Raw genomic sequence first — 24,770 nt, 5'->3', positions numbered from 1 at the left:
TTATATTATTATCTAAATAATGTGTCAATTTTCCAACGTTGTTAAAATTTTAATTTTTATGCAAAAATGCAGTAATTATTGTCTCCTAAATCTCTCCATGTACACTAAATATAACGTCCTGTATAATTTATAAACACAACACCATATAATTGTATGTAATATAATATAAGTAACGTAATTCTCTTTGCAGTGCCAACATCAGACGTGCAAGGGGTGCTCGGCAAAAAAGCGTCATTGCCGTGCGACATCCAGCCGCTGCACTCTGACGACGCGGTTGTGATGGTGCTGTGGTTCAAAGAGTCTGATGGTGAACCGCTGTACAGGTGCGTGGGATTTTGAGCTTTATTATGTGTTGATCTTCAAATTTTTTTTAGAAATAATACGTAAACACTGAAAATTCACATTTTGTATTTTATCTGCTAGCTGCTTGCCAACTTCTCCATACAGAATTCCTTATGTTATTCAATTAAGTGGTACACTTTCTAATGATAAAACAATTTTTAAATAGATATCTTTAAAACTTTAAACATTACTGTGTTTATGTATCCTTTCTTCTCACCAGTTACGACATCCGAGGCCGCTCCTACAACCAGCCCAAGCTCTGGTCCTCCCCCCTGGTCTTCGGGAACAGGGCGTACTTCAGGGGGGGCGCCACACCAGCGGTGCTTATGATAGACAACGTTATGGCCGTGGATGCGGGCGTTTATCGATGTAGGGTGGATTTTAAGAATTCGCCGACGAGGAACTTGAAAGTCAATTTTACTGTTATAAGTAAGTATATAATATTATATGTAGTAGTATAGTTGGTATATTGAAAGTTTGTATTTAATTCTTGTGTTAAAAATTTACCATATTTAAAAAAATACAAATAGTTATATATGGATGAATATTATGAAATTAAAATGCGTTAGGCTTAAATCAACACAACAATATTTATCTATGTGTATTTATCAAATTTTAACTGAACATTTAACATAAAAAAGTCACCAAAATAAATTACCAACTCAAAAAAATCAATAAATAACCCAAAAAAGTCATCACTCATTAGTAACATCAAAATAAATGTAACTTTATTGTACAGAGTAATTAAATTATACTTTAATTTCAGTCCCACCCAGCAGACCTACAATATACGACGCAAAAAGAAGAGACAGAACGAAACTCGTAGAGCCTTATAACGAAGGCTCTAATGTTTTATTAATCTGCGAAGTCGAGGGAGGTGAGTTAAAAACTTTATTAATTTCTATCTATATTAAAAAACTATCAAACTTAATTTAATAATATCTTTAAAACTAACACACAACCTAATTCTTACTCCTAACAATATTATAAATGCGAATGCTTGTGAGGATGGATGGATGTTTGTTACTCTTTCACGAACAAACTGCTTTACCGATTTGAATGAAACTTTACAGTAATATAGGTCATCAGAATAAAACACGAGCTATAGAAATACTTGATTTTGTAGGTTCATCCGTGAGTGAAGCCGCGTGGCACAGCTAGTATTGAATAAAGTGGTTTGAAATATGCTAATTGTCATACAAAGCTCAGTAATCACGTATTATTGATTCCCCGTAAATTGCTACTGGCAAAAAATTTTGTTTCATACATTGTGTGATTAATTAAACCTCACGTTCTGTTCAAACGTGGTTTAAACTGTGGTTAAATGTGCATTTTTGAGCTGTTTAACGCATTATTAGTTTGTCGCCCAATACATTTTAATAAATGGATCAAAGTCGATAATTTAGGATAAATATCTATAACAAACCATAAGAAATTAATTTTAATTCAATCTAGGTACATTCCATCTCAGTATGTAGATGTTATAGATACATTTCTAAAACAGTTTTGAAAGCAATTTTTTTTCAGTCGCAACTATTTCTTTAAAATATACTTAATTGCGCGTGTAAATCAATAATCAATAGTGTTTAAATCAATAAATTCCATAGTACATTTAATGCAAAATGTATTTTCTGATAAATAAATTGGAATTCAAGAACAAATAAAACGTTTAAATTATACATCATCAGAATTTTCTTCTAAAAAAGGGGACAATTAACATTTCTTACACCTACACTATACTACAAAGTCAAACCTAATTTCCCAAAATACCACAAATTACCAGTTTTTCGTTATAAATAATTAAAGTCCATAATTTAACACCTCCACATTATGCACACATTAAGTATCATATCACTACATCTTGATTGTTATCAGATCATTAAAGAATCGACCACCCTGGGCTTACCTGTGTTTGTGGGATCGGTGTTGGCTATACTCGACCTGTTATTTTATTTAATGATTTATTGTGATATATTATTTGTAGAAGAGGTAAACTGTTATCGAATGCGAATGAATATGCGAATATAAAAATAACAGGAAATAATAAAATAATATTTTAAAATGTACGTGTCTTGATTAAGAATTTTTCATTTTTTTTTAAATTTAATCTTATAATTAATAAATTATTAATATCCATTATAGAATTGTTTCCATAATTGCATTCACTTACTTTAATAACTACTTAAATAATAATTCAAATAGAAAACAAAATTTATTTCAATCCCGAAAAATAGCTTTATCTCTTCATACAGTATATCTATTTAATCGTTGTTTGCTTTGACTCGGCAAAACATAACTACAGAAACTCAATTATTTACACGTCATGTCGAACAATCACTGCTATAATTATCTTTAACTCACAACTAAACACGATACTTTATTACCAAACATTCAATTAGGTGGGAAGTAATTTTCTAGGATCATTACATGAAATCGAACATGGCATAGACCAAACGTGGTCGTCATTATAACTGAGAAGTGTCTATTGTCTTAACATACAAACTATTATGTTATTGCTTTATTTAATTATACACGCGCGTTTTTATGTTCGTGTATGGGCGGCTTAATTGCTTTGAATTTCAAACAATGCTTGTAATTTGTTGTGAATGGTGAAGGAAGAGGTGTAGATAATTTAGATTTAGTATGGGTTGTAGCTTTATTTCGATCTGAGAAAGTGTGTGTTTTGAAAGTCTGAAATGTTTGAAAATATGTGTGTATATTCTAGTAATTATATTTTGAAACTATGAAATGTTTGAAAATATGTGTGAATATTCTCATGGTACTAAATCTTTGGTAGTTTCTTTACATTTTGGTTGGTTAAATTGTGTGTTTGTTCATGACTTTTAATGAACGATACAAATAAATTAGATGAAAATCTATCGTTAGTTTGAATATCTATTTACTTTTGTTACAAGTTCCATTAGTATTTTTTCTTAACTCTTAATAAAATTATTATATTTGATCGAAATAGCGTGTCAAAATAAATAATTGAACCATAGTAGCCTTACCTCAAACGAAATAACTTATCCGTTTTTAACAGAACCTCTTAAAAATGTGGTTAATGTCTTTCGCAGGTCGACCACGCCCACGCGTCACGTGGTACCTCGAGAACGTAGTCATAGATGACTCCTTCGAGCAAAGAGCAGACGGGATCACGGTCAACACGCTGACCTTTCCGAATGTTGGCAGACAGCACTTGAATGCCAGGCTGGTGTGCCAGGCGTCTAATACCAACCTGGCACCGCCGGAGACCAAAGTCTTGATACTTGACATTAATTGTGAGTACATAATATGTTTTTTGATTGGTAAAATAATTGATTATGGCACTGTTTTGGCTTATCATGTCCTGAAATTGATATTTTTTGTTTTATGGCATTCAAATCCATACTAATATTATAAATGCGAAAGTAACTCTGTCTGCCTGTCTCGGTATGGAGATATTTTTTTACCCGAGAAAAGACATAGGCTACTTTTTATCCCGGGAAAATGACGTAGTCGCGGAAATCCCACGGGAACGGGAACTATGCGGGTTTTTCTTTGACTGCGCGGGCGAAGCCGCGGGCGGAAACCTAGTGCTTTATACATATAAATAATTTATAAAGAATAAAATAAAATCGATCACGAGGCGGGACTCGAACCCGCATCCTTTCGCGCCATTCCATTCAAAATTTTGTTCATAAACTTCATTAATATTCACAGTAATTGCTTTAAATAGCGTTACACATATAAAATACATTATAAATTTCTGCTTTGATCATGATGATAAACACAAAACAGTGATCAGATAATATACTGTAAGTTTTACTGCTTTTTTATGATCGTTTTAAACAAGCTGTTAAATAGCAATAAAACAGCTTTGTTTTTATTATAGTTACACGTATTAATATCTTCTTCACATGATGATTTTGTCAACATCTTTACAATTATAATGTGTTACATGAATTTAATGTTTTTAACAAAAAATGATTAGTTTTATGTACTTGATAAAAGTACCCAAAAAGAAAAAGGTCACAGTTCATATTATTCGCCATCATATTAAATTTATCAGACAGGTAACATATTACAAATCCTTAACCGTAAATCAATCCAAACAAACGACACGCTTCAAGCATCAACGAATACTTATAATAAATCTAATTCATTGAACAGTGAAGCCGATAACCGTGGCCATATTGACCAAGGAGCGGCAGGTCTCCGCTGACAAACGGTACGAGGTGGAATGCAAGACGACAGGCTCCCGGCCGGAGGCGTCAGTCACTTGGTGGAAGAACAATAGGCAACTGAAGCGGATGGCGAAAAATGTAAGCTATTGTCTTGTGTAATTGATAGATTCCTTTCTTGCGAATTCTGTATTGTTTGGAGTAAGAGTTTTCGGTGTTGTGATGACTATAGGTACAATATGTAGGAACTTATTTTGTAAAACATCAGGTTAAGATTAAGATTAGAATATATGTTAGTTTTTAATGTAGATTCTGGTATGATGCAATAAGAAGAAAACAATAGAAACTTCTATCTTCTCAGTCAGATAAATTGTATTCATTTTTTAATAACGTAAAAATGTAGTTTTTGAGAATTTCGCTTTTAAATTAATGACCCTATCTATAAAATGTTCCCTAAAAGTAACAATACCTTATTTCTAGTTCATATCTTTAAAAGCATTGAAATATAGTAATTTCAATCAATAAATTAACTTGAATCTGCAAGAATAATAAATTTTAATTACATCCGCGCCGTTTTATCAAGTTGTAAATTAATTAGAGCTGCATAAACGATATTTCGTTCCGTCTTGAACTATAATGGGAATTCCGTAAGGGATTCTTCGTGTTTTTTCCTTCGTTTTGAAAAACTATTGTCTGGAACAAATTTTCCGCTAGGCCTTTAATATTTGCGAAGTTTGGTTCTCTTAGATAGGCGGTTAATTAAGGTACCTTTTGTTAAGATCTGTCTAGATTTTCATTTAGATTATTAACATTATAACGCTTCTGTTTTGTGGTAAATTGTTTTAATTATAATTTATAATGGATGGTGTTTGTTATTGTTTAATATGTACCCGTAAATGAAATTAAAGTTTCGTGATATATTGGCAATAACGTTTGTTTATGGCATTTTACTATTGGTATTTAAGGCTATGCACAATGAAAAGAGTTGTAACAAACCCAACTTTATCCTACTAATATTATAAATGCGAAAGTTTGTGAGGATGTGTATGTGTGTGTTTGTTACTCTTTCACGCAAATACTACTGAACCGATTACAATTAAATTAAGTACACATATAGAGTAGAGGGTAACTGGGATTAACACACATGATAGGTTTTATCCCGGAAATCCCACGAGAACATTTTTGAAAACGCGGGCAAAGCCGCGGGTGGAAAGCTAGTTTTATAATATGTATAGATGTTTAAATAATTAGTCATGTTTCCTTGTTCTAGTTCTCAGAAAACAACGAAACACTTAGTGTTCTAAGCCTATTACCGAGTGTGGAAGATGACGGCAAGTATTTGACTTGCCGAGCCGAGAACAAGTTCATACCAGACTCTGCTATTGAAGATAAATGGCGGTTGAATGTGCATTGTAAGTATTAATATAATTTATATTAATAATAACACATTTTTAGAATATAAATATGAAACAAAACTATAAAAATATTATGTAGATTGTAGATACATCCCTACTAATATTATAAATGCGAAAGTGTCACTGTCTGTCTGTCTGTTACGCTTTCCCGCTTAAATCTCTCAACCGATTTTGATGAAATTTGGCACAGACAATCTTTAGACCCTACGAAGAACATAGGCTACCTTTTATTGCGAAATATGTACCACGGGCGAAGCCGGGGCGGACCGCTAGTATTTTATAAGTTCGTATACAACATACGTAGGCGACTTATACCTACGGCCTCGGTACTTAAATAATCAACCTATAAACCTACACAAAAACATACGATCATACTGTTTACCTTGTGAAAGTGTAAGAAATCTAATAAACAAAACTGTTATTAGATACAACAGCGATTAATACAAGGAAAACAAAATATTAAAACAATTTTAAAATGTTAATTCTATTCATTCCCATATACATATGCGCATAATTAACAAAGCTGTGAGTACTAGATATAGGTCATAGGTTAAAGCTAATATTTGTACAGGCAGTATGAAACAGTCGAGTACTCTGCTGCTATACGGTAACGGGTTTTGTTACAGGATTTTTAGAAAAAGTATTCTCAATGTTTACGTTTAGAATCGTAAAATATTTATCATTTAAATAAAAGTTGTTCTAAGCTGAGATTTGAAAACTTTTTACAAAAAAAGCAATTAGTTATTTTTTGTGACTAATAAAATACATAATTATAGTATATAATTTATTAGGTTTTAGACGCGAGCGAAGCCACGGGTCTAGTCAGAAATATAAGCCACTATCTATACAAAGAATGGTCTCAATCCGATGAAGATTTTTTGAGAAATGCGAAGCGGAATCTTAAACCTATGTAACGTTGTACCTATATTCTTTTATAGTCCTAATAAATTTCCATTAATTATTTTATTTTATATTATAATATAGGTAATATAGAGAATTTTCCCTTACATACGGACGTCGTACGTCTCAATTTCATAATCTCCTTTCTTGAAGTCGATAAGAGCCACTTCGTATAAATTATTTTTTACTGTGTTTTTAAATCCGAAGATTAAAAGTGAGTAAAGTCGTTATTCTTATTAAATAAACGCTTAAATACTTACTGCTTAATGTTTTAATAAAAATGTATTCACAAAGACAATCTAGTCCTACGCAAATATAAGTCTTACGACTTAATTAAAAATTCATTTGCTTGTACAGCGGGGAAACTATAATATTCATTCTAAGGCGGCACACACGCGAGCGTTTTTTATTATATTTCTGAGTTTTAGGACGTTTCTTAATTGTGAATTGTTTATAAATGAAGAAAAGGGAATAGGAATGCCGGAATTGAAGTAACACAAAGTGAAATACATGTAGAGGAATTTATATTTAATACTAGCTTACCACCCGCGGCTTCGCCCGCTTTGTCTAAAACCTAATAAATTATATACTGAAACCTTCCTCTTGAATCACTCTATCTATTTAAAAAAACCGCATCAAAATCCGTTGCGTGGTTTTAAAGATTTAAGCATACAAAGGGACATAGGGACAGAGAAAGCGACTTTTTTTTATACTATGTAGTGATAAAGCATACATTTAACTATAAATTAAAGAAGTAACTTTGATTGTGCACATATTATCAACGAATAATAAAAATTATAAAATAAAAATTACAAAAAACTAAGCAGTATGAATAATAATTCTAAAACTAAAATTCAAATAATATGTTACGCTATCTGAACTTTCGTCCTGTTTTTGTTTTTATAATTTCTTTCAAAGTCTTGGAATAACAACTTTATGAAAATAAATTTATTCAGCATAAACATCAGTCTACAAACGCCTTATTTCAAAACTCATATAACATCGCTTCCAACATTTTATCTCTTAATTTTCATATTATAATTAAAACGATCTAAAACAATTTTCCATTTCACTGTCGAGTTTTGATCAATTAAGATGAGACTTAGACGTATTTTAATTATGGCTCAGTGACACAGTATAAATATACCTGAAAAAAGATTACCTATTCTATTTGGTATTAAAAAACTAATCAAATGTGGCACAGGAATTTTTGATTAATTTCAAATTATCATAAGATACTAACGAAAAAATTCATTGAAAAGAAGCATTGATAATAATATTATGTTAATCTTTTCACTAATAATCTGAATCAATAATTAATTCATTTCGTTCTTATTTTTTTTTTTAAATAAATAAATACTTAAATAAATCGTTTATTTGCAACTAAACATGGTTTAAAAATACTATTTATTATATAGGTATATAATAAACATTTAATACAGTTTTGGTGTAGAACCTTTTACATTTTAAATGCAAAATAATAAAGATTTCTTGTGTTTTAAAATGAAATGAAAACCTTTTTACATAATTATTTTTAAATTATAATACTTTTAATAAAGTTTAATTTCAAGATGGAATTCAGTGTAACCGTCTACAGAGAAAAGGATATTGGAAAGGTTTTGTAGAATGTAATTTGTTATTAAATTTTTGGGTGGTAGAGCATCATAGGTTTCAATTCTACTCAATATAATTTAGTGATGGTAGAGTTTTTATGTTGAAATAAACATGTATTTTAGTGTCTCAATTAGAAATAAAGTATTGCTTATAATAAAATACGATAGAGAGTGACTTTTTTCATATTCATTTACAGATATTGTTGGTAGGAATGTTTTAAATGCTGTTATAAGAATTACTTACTTAACAAAATTATATACCTACGCCCAATTTTGTAAGAAAATGAACTGAAAATGAATGAACTGAAATGAAAAGTTTTATATATACATTTTTTATTTATAGTAGATACTACTATTATATATTTTAAAATAGCTGTGCTCCGCGGTTTTACCCGAATTGCTCTGTTCCTGTTGGTCTTAGCGAGATGATATATTATAGCCTTCCTCGTTATAAATGGGATATCTATCACCGAAATTTTTTTTTATTCAGACCAGTAGTTGCCGAGATTAGCGCGTTCAAACAAATAAACCAATTCTTCAGTTTTATAATATTAATATTTATTTTAAATTAATAGTAGATACATACTACTATACGTGTAATATAAGCCGCTGCAGCTGTCTTAGGTTTCACTACATAGCAAAACAAAGTCGCTTTCTCTGTCCCTATGTCCCTTTGTATGCTTAAATCTTTAAAACTGAGCAACAGATTTTGATGCGGTTTTTTTTTATAGATAGAGTGATTCAAGAGGAAGGTTTAAGTATATAATTTATTAGGTTTTAGACAAATCGGGCGAAGCCGCGGGCGGTTAGCTAGTTGTTTATACCTAAAGTAAAAGTAACGATTTAGTATTTACTAATCTGTTGTATGAGTTTCTCATTAAGCAGTATGTAATATTGCTTTCCAGTAACTCAGAATATAAAAATTATCTTGTTTCAGATGTACCAATCGTGGACCTGAAGATGGGATCCAATTTAAACCCAGATGAGATCAAAGAAGGGGACGACGTGTACTTTGAATGTACTGTCAAAGCTAACCCGAAGACACATAGACTTGTTTGGTTTCATGGGGTAAGTAGTTATACTAGGCATAAGACTGCTGATTAGATTTTTACTTTTGGTGTATTTGTAAATGGTATAAACCATAGAAGAAGGTTGTTGTAAAGTGTCTTGTTCTGAAAGTAATTTTTGGTTGAATACTTTTGTGTTAAATAGTTAATGCTCATTTTATTAATTATGTAAGAGCGATGATTACAGTGCATTTTTGGTGGTTTGATCTTGTCTGATAGGTTGAAACTCGGTATTTCATGACCCTATGACAAACAACCATCTATTTTTCTCTGTTGCTAAAATAATAATGATCAGGTCTATGCCAATAAATACAGTAATTATACATATTTTGTTAGAAACAGGTGTGTGTTGTTAACTCCGTCAAAAATGATTCCTATGAGTATTTAATTGATATTTTATTTCTAGAACACAGAAATATATCACAACGAAGCGGCCGGCATAATTCTGAGTGCTCAGAGTTTAGTACTACAGAGCGTGACGCGAGCGGCGGCGGGCGACTACACATGTATGGCTGCGAACAGCGAAGGGAAGGGAACAAGTAATCCTGTCTCTTTGCTGGTTCGATGTAAGTGAATCTTCTATCTGTATTATAAAAGAAAAGTATGCGAAATGTCGGGTTAATAATATCATCAATAAATCACGTTAAAGTCATTAATTTCTATGGGAAAGTCGTGTTAGTTTCACTATTGGTAACTCAAGAACGGCTGAATTGATTTTAGTGATTTTAGGTTAGTAGGATTCGTGACTATTGGGATTAGTATAAGAAATGATTTAAATTTAAATTTAAAATGAATAAATTTGTAATGAATGACAAAAAATTGGGGGGAGCCGGGACGAACAGCTAGTATATAAGTAGTATATGAATATTTCTCAAGGCTACTTTTGCGAATTTTAACCTTATATACATTGAAAAAGAATAATTAAGTGCAGTAAATGACATAATTAAAATACCTTAAGATTAATCTTTCATCTATTTGCTACAGTGATTACAATATTCTTTATGATTCTTGCAAACTTTGAATTTTGGAATAAACAGACACCTATGATTATCAAACTCCATCACCAGATACACTATAACTTGTTAAATTATGCCATATATTACCCACATGGCGTAGTTATGGTTCCCAACCCGATTCAATTAGAGCGGCTAAAATCTACCATTGGAGGACAATTTAGTCTACAAACTGTTTAGTAATAATTTCATTGTGAAATTCCATTTGCCTGTTAGCCTTCCATAGTTAAAGTTGGATCATCCATTTATTCTCCGGCTAAGTGCAGGGAAAATCTGCTTAAAAAAGTGAATACGATTCAGTTATACGAAATGCATTTGCCATGTGGCCTATTTAGGTAATCACGATAAAATATACTTACTATAGTCTCATTTCATTCGCAAGGATGAGGTTTTTGAATTGTAACTTCTTTAGGCGCGTGTAAAGTAAAATTTCAACGTCGTGTCACGGCAACACCGTCACGTGGATGGAGTAAGGCGACGATTTTGTCAAATCTCGTTAAAGAAGTTTCACTTCTGACGCGTTAAATAGATAGAGTGGTTCTTAAGGAAGCTGATTTGTTAAGTTTTCTATAAAGTGGGCGAAGCCGCGTGCGGAAAGCTAGTTTTATACAACAATGCAGAAACAATCAGACTTTTTTAATATAATTAAATTAATATAATATTTCTGTCTGTTATTCCAATTTTTAACGAACCAACAACACAAACTCGTATCTGTAGTGGGAATAAAACAAATCAAACCTATTAGTTCAAGATTTATCACAAGGTGTTCACATTTAAGTGATAAATTCATTACTGATAAAAAGAATAAAAGCTCAAATCTATCGTCAATCGATTCAGGTTCGGTAACAATGACTAAGTAGGGCTTACAGAAACCCTTTCAGACCCTAGCGAGGGCAATGGATCCTATATAAAAAATTGGTGTCAAATCGTCCTATGAAAGGCGTATTTTTTAACTTATTTTTAGAATCAGTGAATTTATCTACCAACACAGTTGTGTAGTCAAGTATTTACTCAATGTATTATTGCTGAAGCAGCATTATATATTCGTATATTAATATGATAATGAGTAATTACAGTTTTCAGACGAGTGTAAAAAGTTTATACTGAGAATTTACTACCGTTTTTACTTAAAATTTTTATACCTTTTGCTCTATATTTTCTGAAAAATAGAGCAACAACATCATAATTTAAATTAATAATAAAAAACTTAAATCTTATATGAACTTTGCGCACTTTTAACTTTAACAACGTTAATTTATTTACTTTTCAACATTAATCGCAAGAAATTAGAGCAGTAACTCACAAGTCACATACAAACAAAAAGTTACCTCGTATCAAGTGTTAAAAACTTTATTTCTATACAAAATAACAATGTTTTATCCACAATTAGCACGTAGACACTACTAAAATATTTCCACTGCTAAAATTTTTACATAAAAATTTCAGAGCACCGGTCACGTAATTTGAACAGCATAACAAAATGGCCGACGTTCTAACGTAAACTTTTATCACTCGTGAAAATTGTTTGCTTTACTAAATGCACATTTTATATCAGCACACACTAGAACTGGAGGCTATTAAAATTATTATTATACTTTTTAGAGCGAACTTGCAATGTTTTTTATAATGAAAAAGATAGATTTGGTACATCTCAAATCGTACAGCTTTTGTTAGTAATGATGTTAATCCTTCCTACTAATATTATAAATGCGAAAGTTTGTGAGGATGGATGTATGTGTTTGTGTATGTATGCAGGTTTGTTAGTCTTTCACGCAAATACTACTGAACCGATTGTAATGAAATTTAGCACACATATAGGTAGAGGGAAACTTGAATGTACCCATAGGATAGGTTTTATCTCGGAAATCCCACGGGAACGGGTAACTATGCGGGTTTTTCTTTGAAAACGCGGGCGAAGCCGCGGGCGGAAAGCTAGTAATAAGATACTTAATTTATACTCGTTCTTCGTTTTATAATCATTATTATAATAACAAAACCCTTTCAAATCTCGTAGATTCATCTTTCGCAAGCAAACTATAACGTTTTAATAATATCAAACTTCTGTGTATTTTTCATCACAACCATGTTTACAAAAGGAAAAAAGCGCAGTACAGTTTTAATACGCTAAAATGTGGTAAACTAGAAACTAGGGCGTTTGAGCTCACGGCACGATACGGGAAAACACGTGACGTAATCCAATTATGAGACGGGCTTGACAATGGAAACGAGCATTCGATTTTCATGTGACAAGGTGGTTTACAAATCTTGGTGTGAAGAGTTCCTTTAAACATGGCAAGATTAGAACAAATTAAATTTCATTTCATTCTGACCAGGCGCATTTTGACCAGGAAAATAACATATTTTGGTCACGTTGGCTGAAAATTACATAGGTATACTTAAATAGCCGTTAAATAAAAAAAAATATCTACAAGTTACAATAATGTAATTATTTAGGTAAGTAACGTAATTCAAGATAATAATTTTTGAATCCTTGGAGACTTTATTAATCAATTTTTAACAATTTTTAAAAAGAACGTAACGACGTTGACAGATTGGTTTTCAATTTGGCTAATATTCTTCCTAAAGTATACAATATAAGTTTCTTTAAATAAATACCTTTCTAACTTTTAAAGATGAAAAAACACAGCTGTACAATCTAATAAAACACACTGAACGAAACAATAACTTCGTTGTAATTCAAAAAGAACGTAAAAATAATGTGATCAGAGAAACATCAGTATCTGGAATCCAATTAGAAGAAATCAAAAGGGTTCATACAATGAAAACAAAATATTCAATTGGTATTCGCAAGCCAATCATTGATCGCAATAATCAAATGAAAAGGTAGGTGCATATTGTTTCCTTGAACTAAAGCTTGGTTGACATCTTCTGTTTTATTTAAAAACTATTTTTATTGTGTGTTTGTGTGTGTGTCACGATGAAATTTGTATTTAGGCGGAAATTATATAATTAGGAACGGTTATCTAGTACCTATTGTTATTTAATGTTAACTTATTTAATGTTTTCTAAAGAAAAATATTTGTTTATCGGTACTAAAAATAAAACAAACAGTCATTTAAAAAATGAGAATACTCACACTACATTTTTGTGCAAAGGGAATCGAACCTTTACCCTTCTTCGCAAGTACTGTGTGTAAAATCGGAAGTATAAATTGGGCACAGTTACAAGCATTAGATTAAATTTATTTAATTTATATCTATACTGATTCAGCTACGCGGATACTGTGCAAATAAATTAGTAAAGTTTAGTGAGGTGGATAATTGGGTAACATTTCATTTAAATGCTTATAAATGTAGCAAGTTTAATAATAAATTATAATCTATACTTATACATATTATAAAGAGGACTACTCTAGCGATTTAAAAAATATTACATAATAAGCTTTGTCGTTTATTAATTTTATTTATAAGTCGGTTCATCCCACAATCAGATAGTTTCATTTTTAAATCATATTTTGTAGTGGTTAGTGAAATAAGATAAATCTAAATATATTTATTTGTGTAATAATGTCCTATAATATTTATTTATTTATTTATTTAATTGTAAAACGAATTGTAATTAAAGCATTTCATTTTCAAATTCAGAAAACCAAATAAATTGTCCGCGTTAGTAAAATGAAATAAATCATAAGCACAATATAATATTACATAGGATATAAAACAAATATATAAGATCAATATATTGTCATTATTTGAATACCTACAATACGGTTTATTATCGACACAGAAAGTTTTAAATGCGAAAAAAGAGCTAAATTTTTCTAATAATATTAATTAACCTGCCAATTACGCACAATGTAACACTACCTTTATATTTCATATGTTTTCTCTCTAATACCGCATGTCGCTGCCATATAGATTTCTATTTAATTTTAAAAACGTGTACGGAATAGATTTTTCTAAAGTGGTACTACAGTTTTATTAGAATCGCAATGTGCATTTGAAATTCTTGTTTAATTATGTTTTATTTCAGTCTTTTGATAGGAAGTTGGAATATTTCTTCGACTTTGCGTTCATTTCTTATTTTACTGCGATAATATTAATTAACTATTATTACTGTTCCTTTATTTGAATAGTCGAAAAGCTGGAAATTATTAATTCTTTCTTATACTGACTTATTAAATTATCGATTTATATGTAGGTACAAGAATTCTGAATTGATTAGTTCATTAAAATAGTTTTGTACGTTTTGGATAGTTATACGTAAAATATGCGTACGTTTGTATAAAATGAGTAGACTTCAAAGCGAATATTTTGAAGCTAACTTAATTTTAATTTTATAACTAGCAATAATTTAATTATTTAGTGTGAACCCATAGGGAAATGAATCATCTATTATTTTTGACCTATATTCCTTAAACCACTACATACCAATGACTATTTTATAAATATTTACCATGAACAAAGGACTTAATTATTTTGTATCAAAACCCCCTATTCCAACATATACCACAGACTCATAAATCCACAGATGCACCAGTATGCGCTGAGAGGCGAGACAACGAGCTCTTCGGCGCGCTGAAACACGAAACAGTACTGCTACATTGCTCTGTGGACGCGAACCCAGCGCTTGTCTCCTTCCATTGGACGTTTAACAACTCTGGAGAGCAGTCTGAACTGCCGCCACGGTACTGTTTTTTTAATCTATGATCCTTTCCTTGCATGTAGAGATATATTATTGTATTTGTACTTTATTGCCTTTAAACTGAGAATCAAAAGAGACGGTGATCACATCGATAGATTGATAGATGTAGAAAAATGAAAACTTTAGTGTTTTTTAAATATTATCCCATCTTGTTGTAAATTTAGTCATCTTCTTAAGGCGCGGGTCAAACACAAGCGGCGCGGGCGCGGGCGTGCCATAAGCGCACCTCTTGAATCTGTTTTGCACCACGTCCTTCTTATACATTTTGTATGAAAGAATTTTTGACAGGCGTCGAGACGGCACGCCACGGTTGTGCCAAGGTAGCGCCAAGGTTGCGCCTTTCCAAAATTATTTCATACAAAATGCCAATAGCGCACCCGATGCACGCCGGCAGCAAACTGCCTTAAATTTTACTGTAGACAAAACATAAGCGATTTATTAACACTCTTTTTCTTGCAAATACTTTACTTGTAAATATTCAATTCCATAGGTTATACAGCACCCACGGGCACACATCAACACTGAACTACACACCAACAACGGACATGGAGTACGGAACCCTCGCGTGTTATGGCGAGAACGCGGTTGGCCAGCAGAAGGTGCCATGCTTGTTCCAGTTGGTCGCTGCTGGTGAGATTTTCTTTAATTATTATCTTTTTAGGGTGATTGTAAACAATTATTAAGAATATATGTATATAGTGTATAACAGTATAGTGAGTTAAATTTCCTTTAGGTCTATAATTTTTATTTCAATTTCTTTTTTCGTGAAAAATTGCCTTAATGTAAATATATGTTTGTTTATATATTCATGATTCATCTGATACGAATCCCTCGATCAATATATGTATTGTGTTTTGATGTATGAAGTAAATACGAAAATCTGGATGAAAGTTATGTGGCACTGTTGCAGTGGAATACTAAATAATTAATATTCAATCTATTTTAATTTATATTTAGGCATCATAGTTGAATTTAAATAAAACACATGATTATACACATATTTCGTATTTATTTATATAACAATTTGTATTAAACAATTTATATCAGTTCGAAGATTCTCAATCTCCTATGTCTTCACAGGTCGACCATTTCAGCTCCAAAACTGCACGGTAGCTAACCAGAGCCTCGACTCCTTATACGTGGAGTGCGTTGAGAACTTCGATGGTGGCCTCCCACAGACCTTCCTCATGGAACTGCTTGAACTACCTTCTTTGATTGTAAGTGGAAAGCCTAGTAAAGCCAATTTTGTTGCATTTTTTCTGAGAATTTTTATGAAAGCTGAAATGGGATATATGTATTATTGAAGAATTATTTTTCGTGTATTTTGCAAATCATCATATCAATTAATATAATTTAAAAGTAAAGTCAAGTATTAACTATTTGCCATATAAAAATACACTTTATTCCTACCCTCATATAGGTATTACATTTTGAAGTTTATTTATTCCGAACAAGTTTGCTTTTATCATAGTATATTATACCTACGTAACGTACTATTTAAGTAATAAAACATTTAAACATTTAAACGAATTTTAGAACCCGCAACCACGATCGTTGGCTAAGCAAAATTTTAAAAACTAGTATTTAAAAGCCTTTTAAAAGTTTTAAAGCTTCAAAATCTTCCTTAGGTACGGTACAACGTATCAACAAACAGGACACCTCCATACTTCGAGATCCGTGGTCTTCCACCAGGGGTCAGTTACAGGATAGACCTGTATGCCGTCAACGCTAAGGGCCGGAGCGACGTGTCCACGATCGAACACGTCACGTTAAAGGGACAGGCTAAATTCACTGGTAAGGAATAATAAACAAATACTAACATTTCAGTGCATTTTATATACATAGGTATAAACATTCCTCTCGAATCACTCTATTAAAAAAACGCATCAAAATCCGTTGCGCTGTTAACGTTTGGCCTAGTCGTTCAATTAAATGTCGTCATTCAATAAACACGCTAATCATTCCATCAAATAGCAGATTCAACTGCTTATAATATGGTCAATAATCATAATAGATATATCTGAAATTACGAACGCATATTGCAGCAAAATCGTGTCCACGCTATTAGCTTGAGACAATGTAACAAGCTTCATTTATTATAAAAAATTTATTACCATTTACAAAAATAGAGCTTTTGGCTTGAAAATTATATGATTGGTTTCTTATAAGGAGTTTTTGCAAGTTCCTGTTTACTTGTTCCCTTTTTCCAGTTTACAATTTGGAATCAAGTTTTATAAAGTTTTGACTTTCTTCTTGAATATAATAACTGCACATAAGGAGAATCCCCTACACATAAATTGTATGTTTTAAAAAGGTTTGTGTTTATTACAGATAATAATAAAATACGTTATTTGGAGTCACTTATTTTATTCCTTAAAATTAAAAAATGCGCCATTATTCAGTGTTAACCTTTATAGCAGTAACTTACGTCTAAATTTTGCGATCCTTAATTCAACTTGGATTGCTTTGGCTAAAAAAAATCTTCAGCCAATTTTCCTCTATAAAACTATAATTACATTACAACCTACTTATTCACACTGGGCGCCTGCTCGAAATCGAGTCTTGTATCATGGAAATAAAGTGCAATTTTCTTTAGATAATCCCAATCTAATTCAGGGACCGTTTATTTACTACCCAATAATAATAAAGCCGTGAATTCGCTTGTAATCTTGGAACCAGAGTCACGCCATTGCGGAAAAAGAAATGACTTCATTTTGAAAGGCATTTATTCCTTGTAAATTGTGATAATAAAATTCTGTTGGTTTTTAATGTGACGTGACAAGATTTGCGTTTAATCTTTGATTAGGATAAGTTTTATTTTCAGTGCCTTTTCATGGTGGGCGTTTGATTTATGAAATGTTATAACAGCACAGTACTAACTTACGTAATTAATTGTGTAGTTCTTTTTTTATTATGCCTGTTACAACATTTTTCCATAGGTAATAGAGAGGGGTAAGACAAAAGGGCTATTAATAATTTCTTATTTGTAATATTTGCTGTGTCATTTCTAACATCAAACACTTACTGCAGTGCTTTGTTAATTAGATAATAATCATCAAAAATTTATACAGAAAAATATTCACATTTCTGACATTGCATTCGACACAGCACCTTCAAAACTATTAGCCAGCGCATTACAACGTCTCAATTACGTATGCAATTTCAGAAATACCGAAAGAAGTCAATCGCGTGCCAACACGAAAGCTTAACACTAGAGCGCTCGCGCCTAATATTTTCCTTGAGTGCACGCGTGGGTCACATATGTCACCCAATACGACGCACGTTTTTTTTCATAAAAATCGTAGTTAAAAAAGTAAAAGAAGTACTTATTTATGAATCAACTTTATTTTTAAGTGATGAAACAAAAAAAATATCAATATTTTCTCATTTTACTTAAATTATGAGCTAAACATAAACCTGTGTGAAAAGTAACTAATTTATTACTTATTGTGATCAATCAGTTTTTTTTACTTTAGAAACTACAAATTTGGTAAAAATAATCATCTAATTATAAAGTTTAAGAATAAGTTGTTCTTATCCAATAAAATTTTATTTTCAACTAGGTTTCCGCCCGCGGCTTCGCTCGCGCAGTCAAAGAAAACCCGCATAGTTCCCGCTCCCGTGGGATTTCCGGGATTGCGTCATTTTCCCGGGATAAAAAGTAGCCTATGTCCTTCCTCGGGTATCAAAATATCCCCATACCAAATTTCATAAAAATTGGTTCAGTAGTTTAGGCGTGATTGAGTAACAGACAGAGTTACTTTCGCATTTATAATATTAGTATGGATAAAAAATAAGTATGTCCTAGCACTCGAATATGAGTATTTTATTTCGATTTTAGTTACCCATATATTAATAATTTCTTAAAAGTATAAATAATTGATCATAAGAGCAGTAAAAATAAAAGCGGTATACTTGATTTTCACTCGTAATTGTATGATTTCAAAAACTTCCTAGAACGCTCGCGCGGGGGACATGCGTCACCCATGTACTTTTATATTTTCGCAGAGTACACTTCGTTGCACCAAGGAAGCTGACACGCTGCTAAAATGTCCGGTGATTGGTAGTCGAGGAATACCTGAGACAACAACACTCAAGCACGATTGTTTAAAAAAATATTTAGCAATATATAGCACTGGGTGACCTATGTCCCCCGCGCGTGCGCTCTAGTGTTAATGACAAATTCTAGACTTCAGCTAGTAATTTATGTAAACCTATAGGTAATATACAAATCATTGTATTAAGCTATTCGGCGTTATTTATAATCCTAGATAGCATAATGTCAGGTATTGTAGCTTAGGGATATCATTACAGATCTAGATTATAGTTGAAATACATTATGTGTGTATTTAGTGTTTGATTTACTGCTGTGACTAAGCCAAGCTTATCCTATTGAAAGTTGTAATTATTGATTCTGTGATGTATAATGCCTAAAATTATAAAATTGATTGATCATTTATTTGCCAGAAACACGGTTTACCTACAGAGATCAACTATTTTTTTTTCTGAAGCATTCCGATGTAACAATTGATTATTTTTCAGCGGTCAGTGTCACCTCCTATTCCTCTTCTTACATCATAATAATTCAACTAATTCATATTATTTGCCCTTCTATATATTCGGTTTTTCTTTTGATCAGGCCATCATCCACTACCACCCAAGTCTTTAATAACGTGCTATCTTTTACGTAGGTGAAAGCAGTTCGCTAGGCGTATCCCCAGTGCTAGCCTCGATCGCGGCGATGTCAGCACTGCTGGCGACGGCTGTTTGCGGCATCCTCGCTGTGCTGTACCGCCGGCACGCCAGCAGGCACCGCCACTTGCCTGCTAAACACGCTCCCTTGAGGTGAGATTTTTATTAAAAAATGTAGTTTTTTGTACTTAGGTATAACCTACTTTTGGTGTAGTTTATTTATAGTTTATTTTAAATTTAATGTATATTTTGTATCTAGATATAATTTTTATTTTAGATTTGTTCAAATTTTGTATCTAGATATAATTTTTATTTTAGATTTGTTCAAATGCCTCTAATGTCGTGGCTTTATGAATACATACTTACTTTTATAATTGTTACTTCAGTTTATTATCGCAAGTTACGTTAATTTTGCAAAAAATTACTTACGTATAATTTAAAGTGACGTTCAAAATTCTGAAAATGTAATTTAGCATACCTACTTTGACGCATCTATTCCCTACACCAATTTCATATCATATTTCCGTCATAACAGCGAAGCAATGTACACCGAACGCGCTGGGCAGTGCCCCACGCCAGTGAAGCAAGAAGTTCGTGGTGAGGTGTCCAGCGTGGGGTCGGCGGGCGCGGGCGGTGCGCTACTACGGGACGAGCCGCAGGATGACGCTGACCCCGATATTATACCTAATTTATATGGTACGTAAGGTCGATATTCCTTTGTGATATTGAATTTTTATAAGGAACAAAAATGTATTAGTGCCTAGAAAAATCTTTACCCGATATTGGACCTTATTTGAATGGTATCTACGTAAGGTCTTCAGAAATGAGATTACATTCTGGCATAGAACGCGCAGTCTTAAATTCTGTAGAATTTTGAATTTCGAATCATTATTTACATTTCTATGTTAGATGCTGACACCGATATTATTCCTAAATTATATACCTAATACGTAAGGTTGATATTCCTATACGATTCTTATATCAATAATTAGTTACATGATAAGACGCTGACCACGATATTATACCTAATTTATATTCTGCATAAGGTACACTCTTCTTAATATTAATGCTATCTAAATCGTCGAATAGGACGGTGATCCCGATTATACCTTATTAACACCTACCATAAGGTTTATATTCTTGTAAAATTTTAATGCTATCTAAATTGTATAATGGGACGCTCAACCTGATATTCTACCTTATTTACACCTACCACAAGAGCTATATTCCTATACATTTTAAATTCATAAACGCTACTGTACTATCGATGTGTAATAAGCATTGTTAACGATGCTGATATCGATAATATTTAATCATACAACGAAGGTTGTAAAGCAAATATTTGTTCCAACGTTAATTGGGTGCTGACTTGAACACGTGTACATTCTATATTACCTATCGAAAAATAAAATTATTTAGGAATAAAATATGTATTGGAAAAAATGTCTGTTCATTAAGTAATAAAATAGAATATCTTCGTTACTGTTTGTTCAGATTTTATCTTTAATTTTTGTCCAATTTATTAAAATATAACGTTAGGTTCTGTTTTCATCAGACAATTAAAAAATATTCCTTATTGAAGAATTTAGGAGAATTTAGGAAATTACTATCAACTGAATATTTATGTAAAAATGTTAATACAAAGTGGAAAACATTCGATTACAAAAAAAAATCAGGAAGAATTTTTCATCTCTATGAGCGATTATTAATTCATAAAAAATTCACTTAATTTATAACAGCAGCGTGATTCTCTATATAATAATTTATTTACACAGAACGACGGCCGGTATCGAACGGCTACATGAGCCTCCAGCGCCCTCTATCGAACAGCAAGTTAAGTAAAAACGACGACGCGAGGTCGGAGCCCGATGGTGGGGGGTATTATGACTTTAGGAAGAAAGATTATAAGATACCTTTAACTAGTGTGAGTATTTGACTTTTATCTGGTGTTAAATTATTTTTGATACAGGAAAATGATTTCTCTATTTAGATAAAGATAGATCACTATTTTATCTAGCCATGTAACTTGCATAATTTTTAGTCCTTTCCATCGTAGTTCAAGAATAAGATTTGAAATTTGTTTTTTTCTGTGACCACATTGCATCGCGTTTCCAGCTTCCTCTAATGTAGCTTATCGATGTTCTGTGTCTAAAATTTTAAATAACATTATAACAATCATGTACTGTACCTGTAATGATGTTCAGTGTCTCAATTTCTGTATCGCATAAAAAATATTTTTTACAAACTACCCGCATTCCACAGTCATACCACAGCCTGGGTCGCGCGAACAAGGGCGTAACCACCAGCCCGAGCTCCGGCGGCGGCGTGACGTCATCACTCACGGCCCACCGCTTGCGGCCGGAGGTCGTCACCACGTCGCACCGCGTGCAAGAGAGCTGCATTTAGATATTTTGTGGAGCATTGTTGTGATGATGTTGTATTAATGGGCCACACGATGGGCAGCGTCGGCCCAACAAATCAGCGATGTTTACGGCCAATCATTGACATTTAGGCCCTCTACACTATTGTGATTGCCTCTGAGTAGAGGCAATAATATTGGGCGAGTGACCAACGCTGCCCATTGTGTGGAGGGCCCATTAAATTTTTTTTTTTGTATCATAATAGGGGGTTAAACTAGAGAAATGTTACTTGAATAATTGTAATTTGCAATGTATAATTTGTATGTTTTACGCAATCACATCAGAACACCAGGTCTGATATGAATACCTAGAGCAAACTACCGTTTATTTCAACAGTAAACAAAACAACTGCTGAGTTCTTTGCCTCAACGTTTAATTAATAAGCAATTATAATATTAACGATCTTAACGATTTAGTCACCTGCTAAAAAAGGAAATCGATAAACATCTTAAAATAACATGGGAGTGTTTAAAAATATAAATTATATAAAATACACACCTCAAGAACAACGTAAGCATTTTTGCTATAAATAACAACGCTGTTAATAACATACATGATACAATTTATAAAAACTTGCTAAATATGATTTTTATCTTTCTTCTAACATTTTGCAAATAGCGTAGGAGTATGCCACCAACGCATGTTGAAAATAAATATGACATTTTTTTGCTAATTTGTGAAATGGCTTGTTGTTCTAATATTCAGTGGTTGCAATGAACAAATATTTATACAAAAAATTAAAAGTTAAAAAATCAGGTTTGCTCTATATTTAGAAAATGCTTGTTTTCGCGATTAGATGAAATAATTCCTCTATTTTGGACAATTTACTGTTGTTTTTCTTATAAACGATAAACAGATTAATTAACGTTGTATATTATTTAAGTATTTTCTTAGTGATAGCTGTAGCTAAAATACATGACGTCATAATGCTCCCTTGCTCTGACGTAACCTTTGTACAATAGATATAGCAAAAATATTAAAACTGACTCATAGCAATGCTCAAAATCCCTCCGATGTAAATATAAATAAGATGACTGTGTTCCTTTAAACGTGTGTAAAAATGTTTTTAATTCGAACTGTAGTTATAAGTTAATTTGGCACGTGGTCTTACTTTCTCATTCAACTTTCATAAAATCTTAATTGAATGAAATATTACATACACGTTTTGAAAACAAAATGTTATATTTAATATTTTAAAAAATTCAATATTAAATGAACAGTACATTATGTACTTAAACTGTATTTATTTATTTTTATATTGAAATATGTTTAAAAAATATCTTAAAGTTAATCAAAAATCTCTTATAATATCCATAAAGTATTAGGTACATTTTAATTTACGATTTCACTGCATTACGACTTTCATCGCGTTATTTGAACTGAAATTTCATTTATTTAGTTTCAAAAGTACTGTCCACAGAAATAACGCAAAGCTATATCTTAATTTAACATTTCAAACATTTTATCAGACATAAAACAGAGTTGCATGAAAAAGTAATGCCACGTCCTCAGAGATATTACGGCCACTCCAAGACATTACGCGACCAAATGCAATTTTCCATTTGTCCAACGTATATTCATTTACAAGCTTGTCTCTTATATTACGTCGTGTTACGTAAATTGAAATCAACGAGTTTCTGTCCGTCTTTATCTGATAAAAACATAATCTTCAAAGGGTTTTAGTGAAACTAGTTTTGTATGAAATGGAAGTGTGTGATTGCAAAATATTTCATCCAAAATAATATGGTATATTGTGCTGCAAGTGTGAATGCAGAAAATTTCCTTTACTTTACAAAAAGTAATTTAATTGTGCAAACATTATTTCAACACAAAGTCAAAGTGGGTTTATCTTAAAATAATGGTTTATTCTTTACAATAATAATTGGTTTCATGTGTCATCTACAATTATTACAAGTCATTGAATATAAAGGTAGAATAAATACGTTATGTTGTCACAAAGCTATTAATTTTTAAACAATGCAATACCGGATATCGTAGGCCGTATAGCTTCATGATTGTTTTATATGAGAATTTTAATTATAGCAGATAATTATTTTTTTAATCATTTTCGTCTAAATTATGACAATTAACGTCATTTGGAGCTATTTGTATCTGGTAATAGAGTCTATTATGTGTAATAATTTTTGGGATTATATTATTTTTTATATAGGTGTGTATGCAGTAAAGTTTTAATTATACTTTTAAAATAGTTAAAATCTAAATGTACCATTTCCTAGAAATCCGTTATTTGATTTATTTAATACTATAATAATTAATATGGGTTTGATATTTGAAATAAAGTTTATGTTTGAAATAGAATTTTCTGCTATATCTAATACTTGATTATATCAAAATCTGTTCAGCGGTTTAGTATTGCTTGATATCCAGCCCGACTAAATACACAATAATATTAGTGAGGTTGCTTCTGAATATAATTTAGATAAGTAAAAAGATAGCGTTATCTAAGAGGCGATATCTAAAAG

At 31.8% G+C, this 24,770-nt stretch overlaps 1 protein-coding gene across 1 annotated transcript in view; it reads left to right on the top strand.

Annotated features, from left to right (window-relative positions):
• Nucleotides 1-22,273, top strand: part of side-IV (sidestep IV transmembrane protein) — a 238,471-nt gene extending 216,198 nt beyond the window's left edge. Inside the window, exons 5-20 of the mRNA XM_090112285.1 lie at nucleotides 191-323; nucleotides 563-771; nucleotides 1,109-1,219; nucleotides 3,417-3,620; nucleotides 4,492-4,643; nucleotides 5,773-5,914; nucleotides 9,368-9,498; nucleotides 9,904-10,063; nucleotides 15,002-15,158; nucleotides 15,666-15,805; nucleotides 16,256-16,392; nucleotides 16,804-16,969; nucleotides 19,867-20,020; nucleotides 20,403-20,563; nucleotides 21,643-21,791; nucleotides 22,130-22,273. Of these exons, the coding sequence (XP_089968411.1) occupies nucleotides 191-323; nucleotides 563-771; nucleotides 1,109-1,219; nucleotides 3,417-3,620; nucleotides 4,492-4,643; nucleotides 5,773-5,914; nucleotides 9,368-9,498; nucleotides 9,904-10,063; nucleotides 15,002-15,158; nucleotides 15,666-15,805; nucleotides 16,256-16,392; nucleotides 16,804-16,969; nucleotides 19,867-20,020; nucleotides 20,403-20,563; nucleotides 21,643-21,791; nucleotides 22,130-22,273 (2,450 nt within the window). The remainder of the gene's footprint in view (nucleotides 1-190; nucleotides 324-562; nucleotides 772-1,108; nucleotides 1,220-3,416; nucleotides 3,621-4,491; nucleotides 4,644-5,772; nucleotides 5,915-9,367; nucleotides 9,499-9,903; nucleotides 10,064-15,001; nucleotides 15,159-15,665; nucleotides 15,806-16,255; nucleotides 16,393-16,803; nucleotides 16,970-19,866; nucleotides 20,021-20,402; nucleotides 20,564-21,642; nucleotides 21,792-22,129) is intronic.
• The last annotated feature ends 2,497 nt before the right edge of the window (nucleotides 22,274-24,770 follow it).

Source organism: Colias eurytheme, chromosome 18 (genome assembly GCF_061535395.1).
Source record: "Colias eurytheme isolate Ceu_HAF_F1 chromosome 18, ilColEury1 Martin Lab GWU primary, whole genome shotgun sequence".
Taxonomy (NCBI): domain Eukaryota; kingdom Metazoa; phylum Arthropoda; class Insecta; order Lepidoptera; family Pieridae; genus Colias; species Colias eurytheme.
Note: the sequence above shows the minus strand (reverse complement) of the source record. Positions and strands in the feature narration are given on the sequence as shown.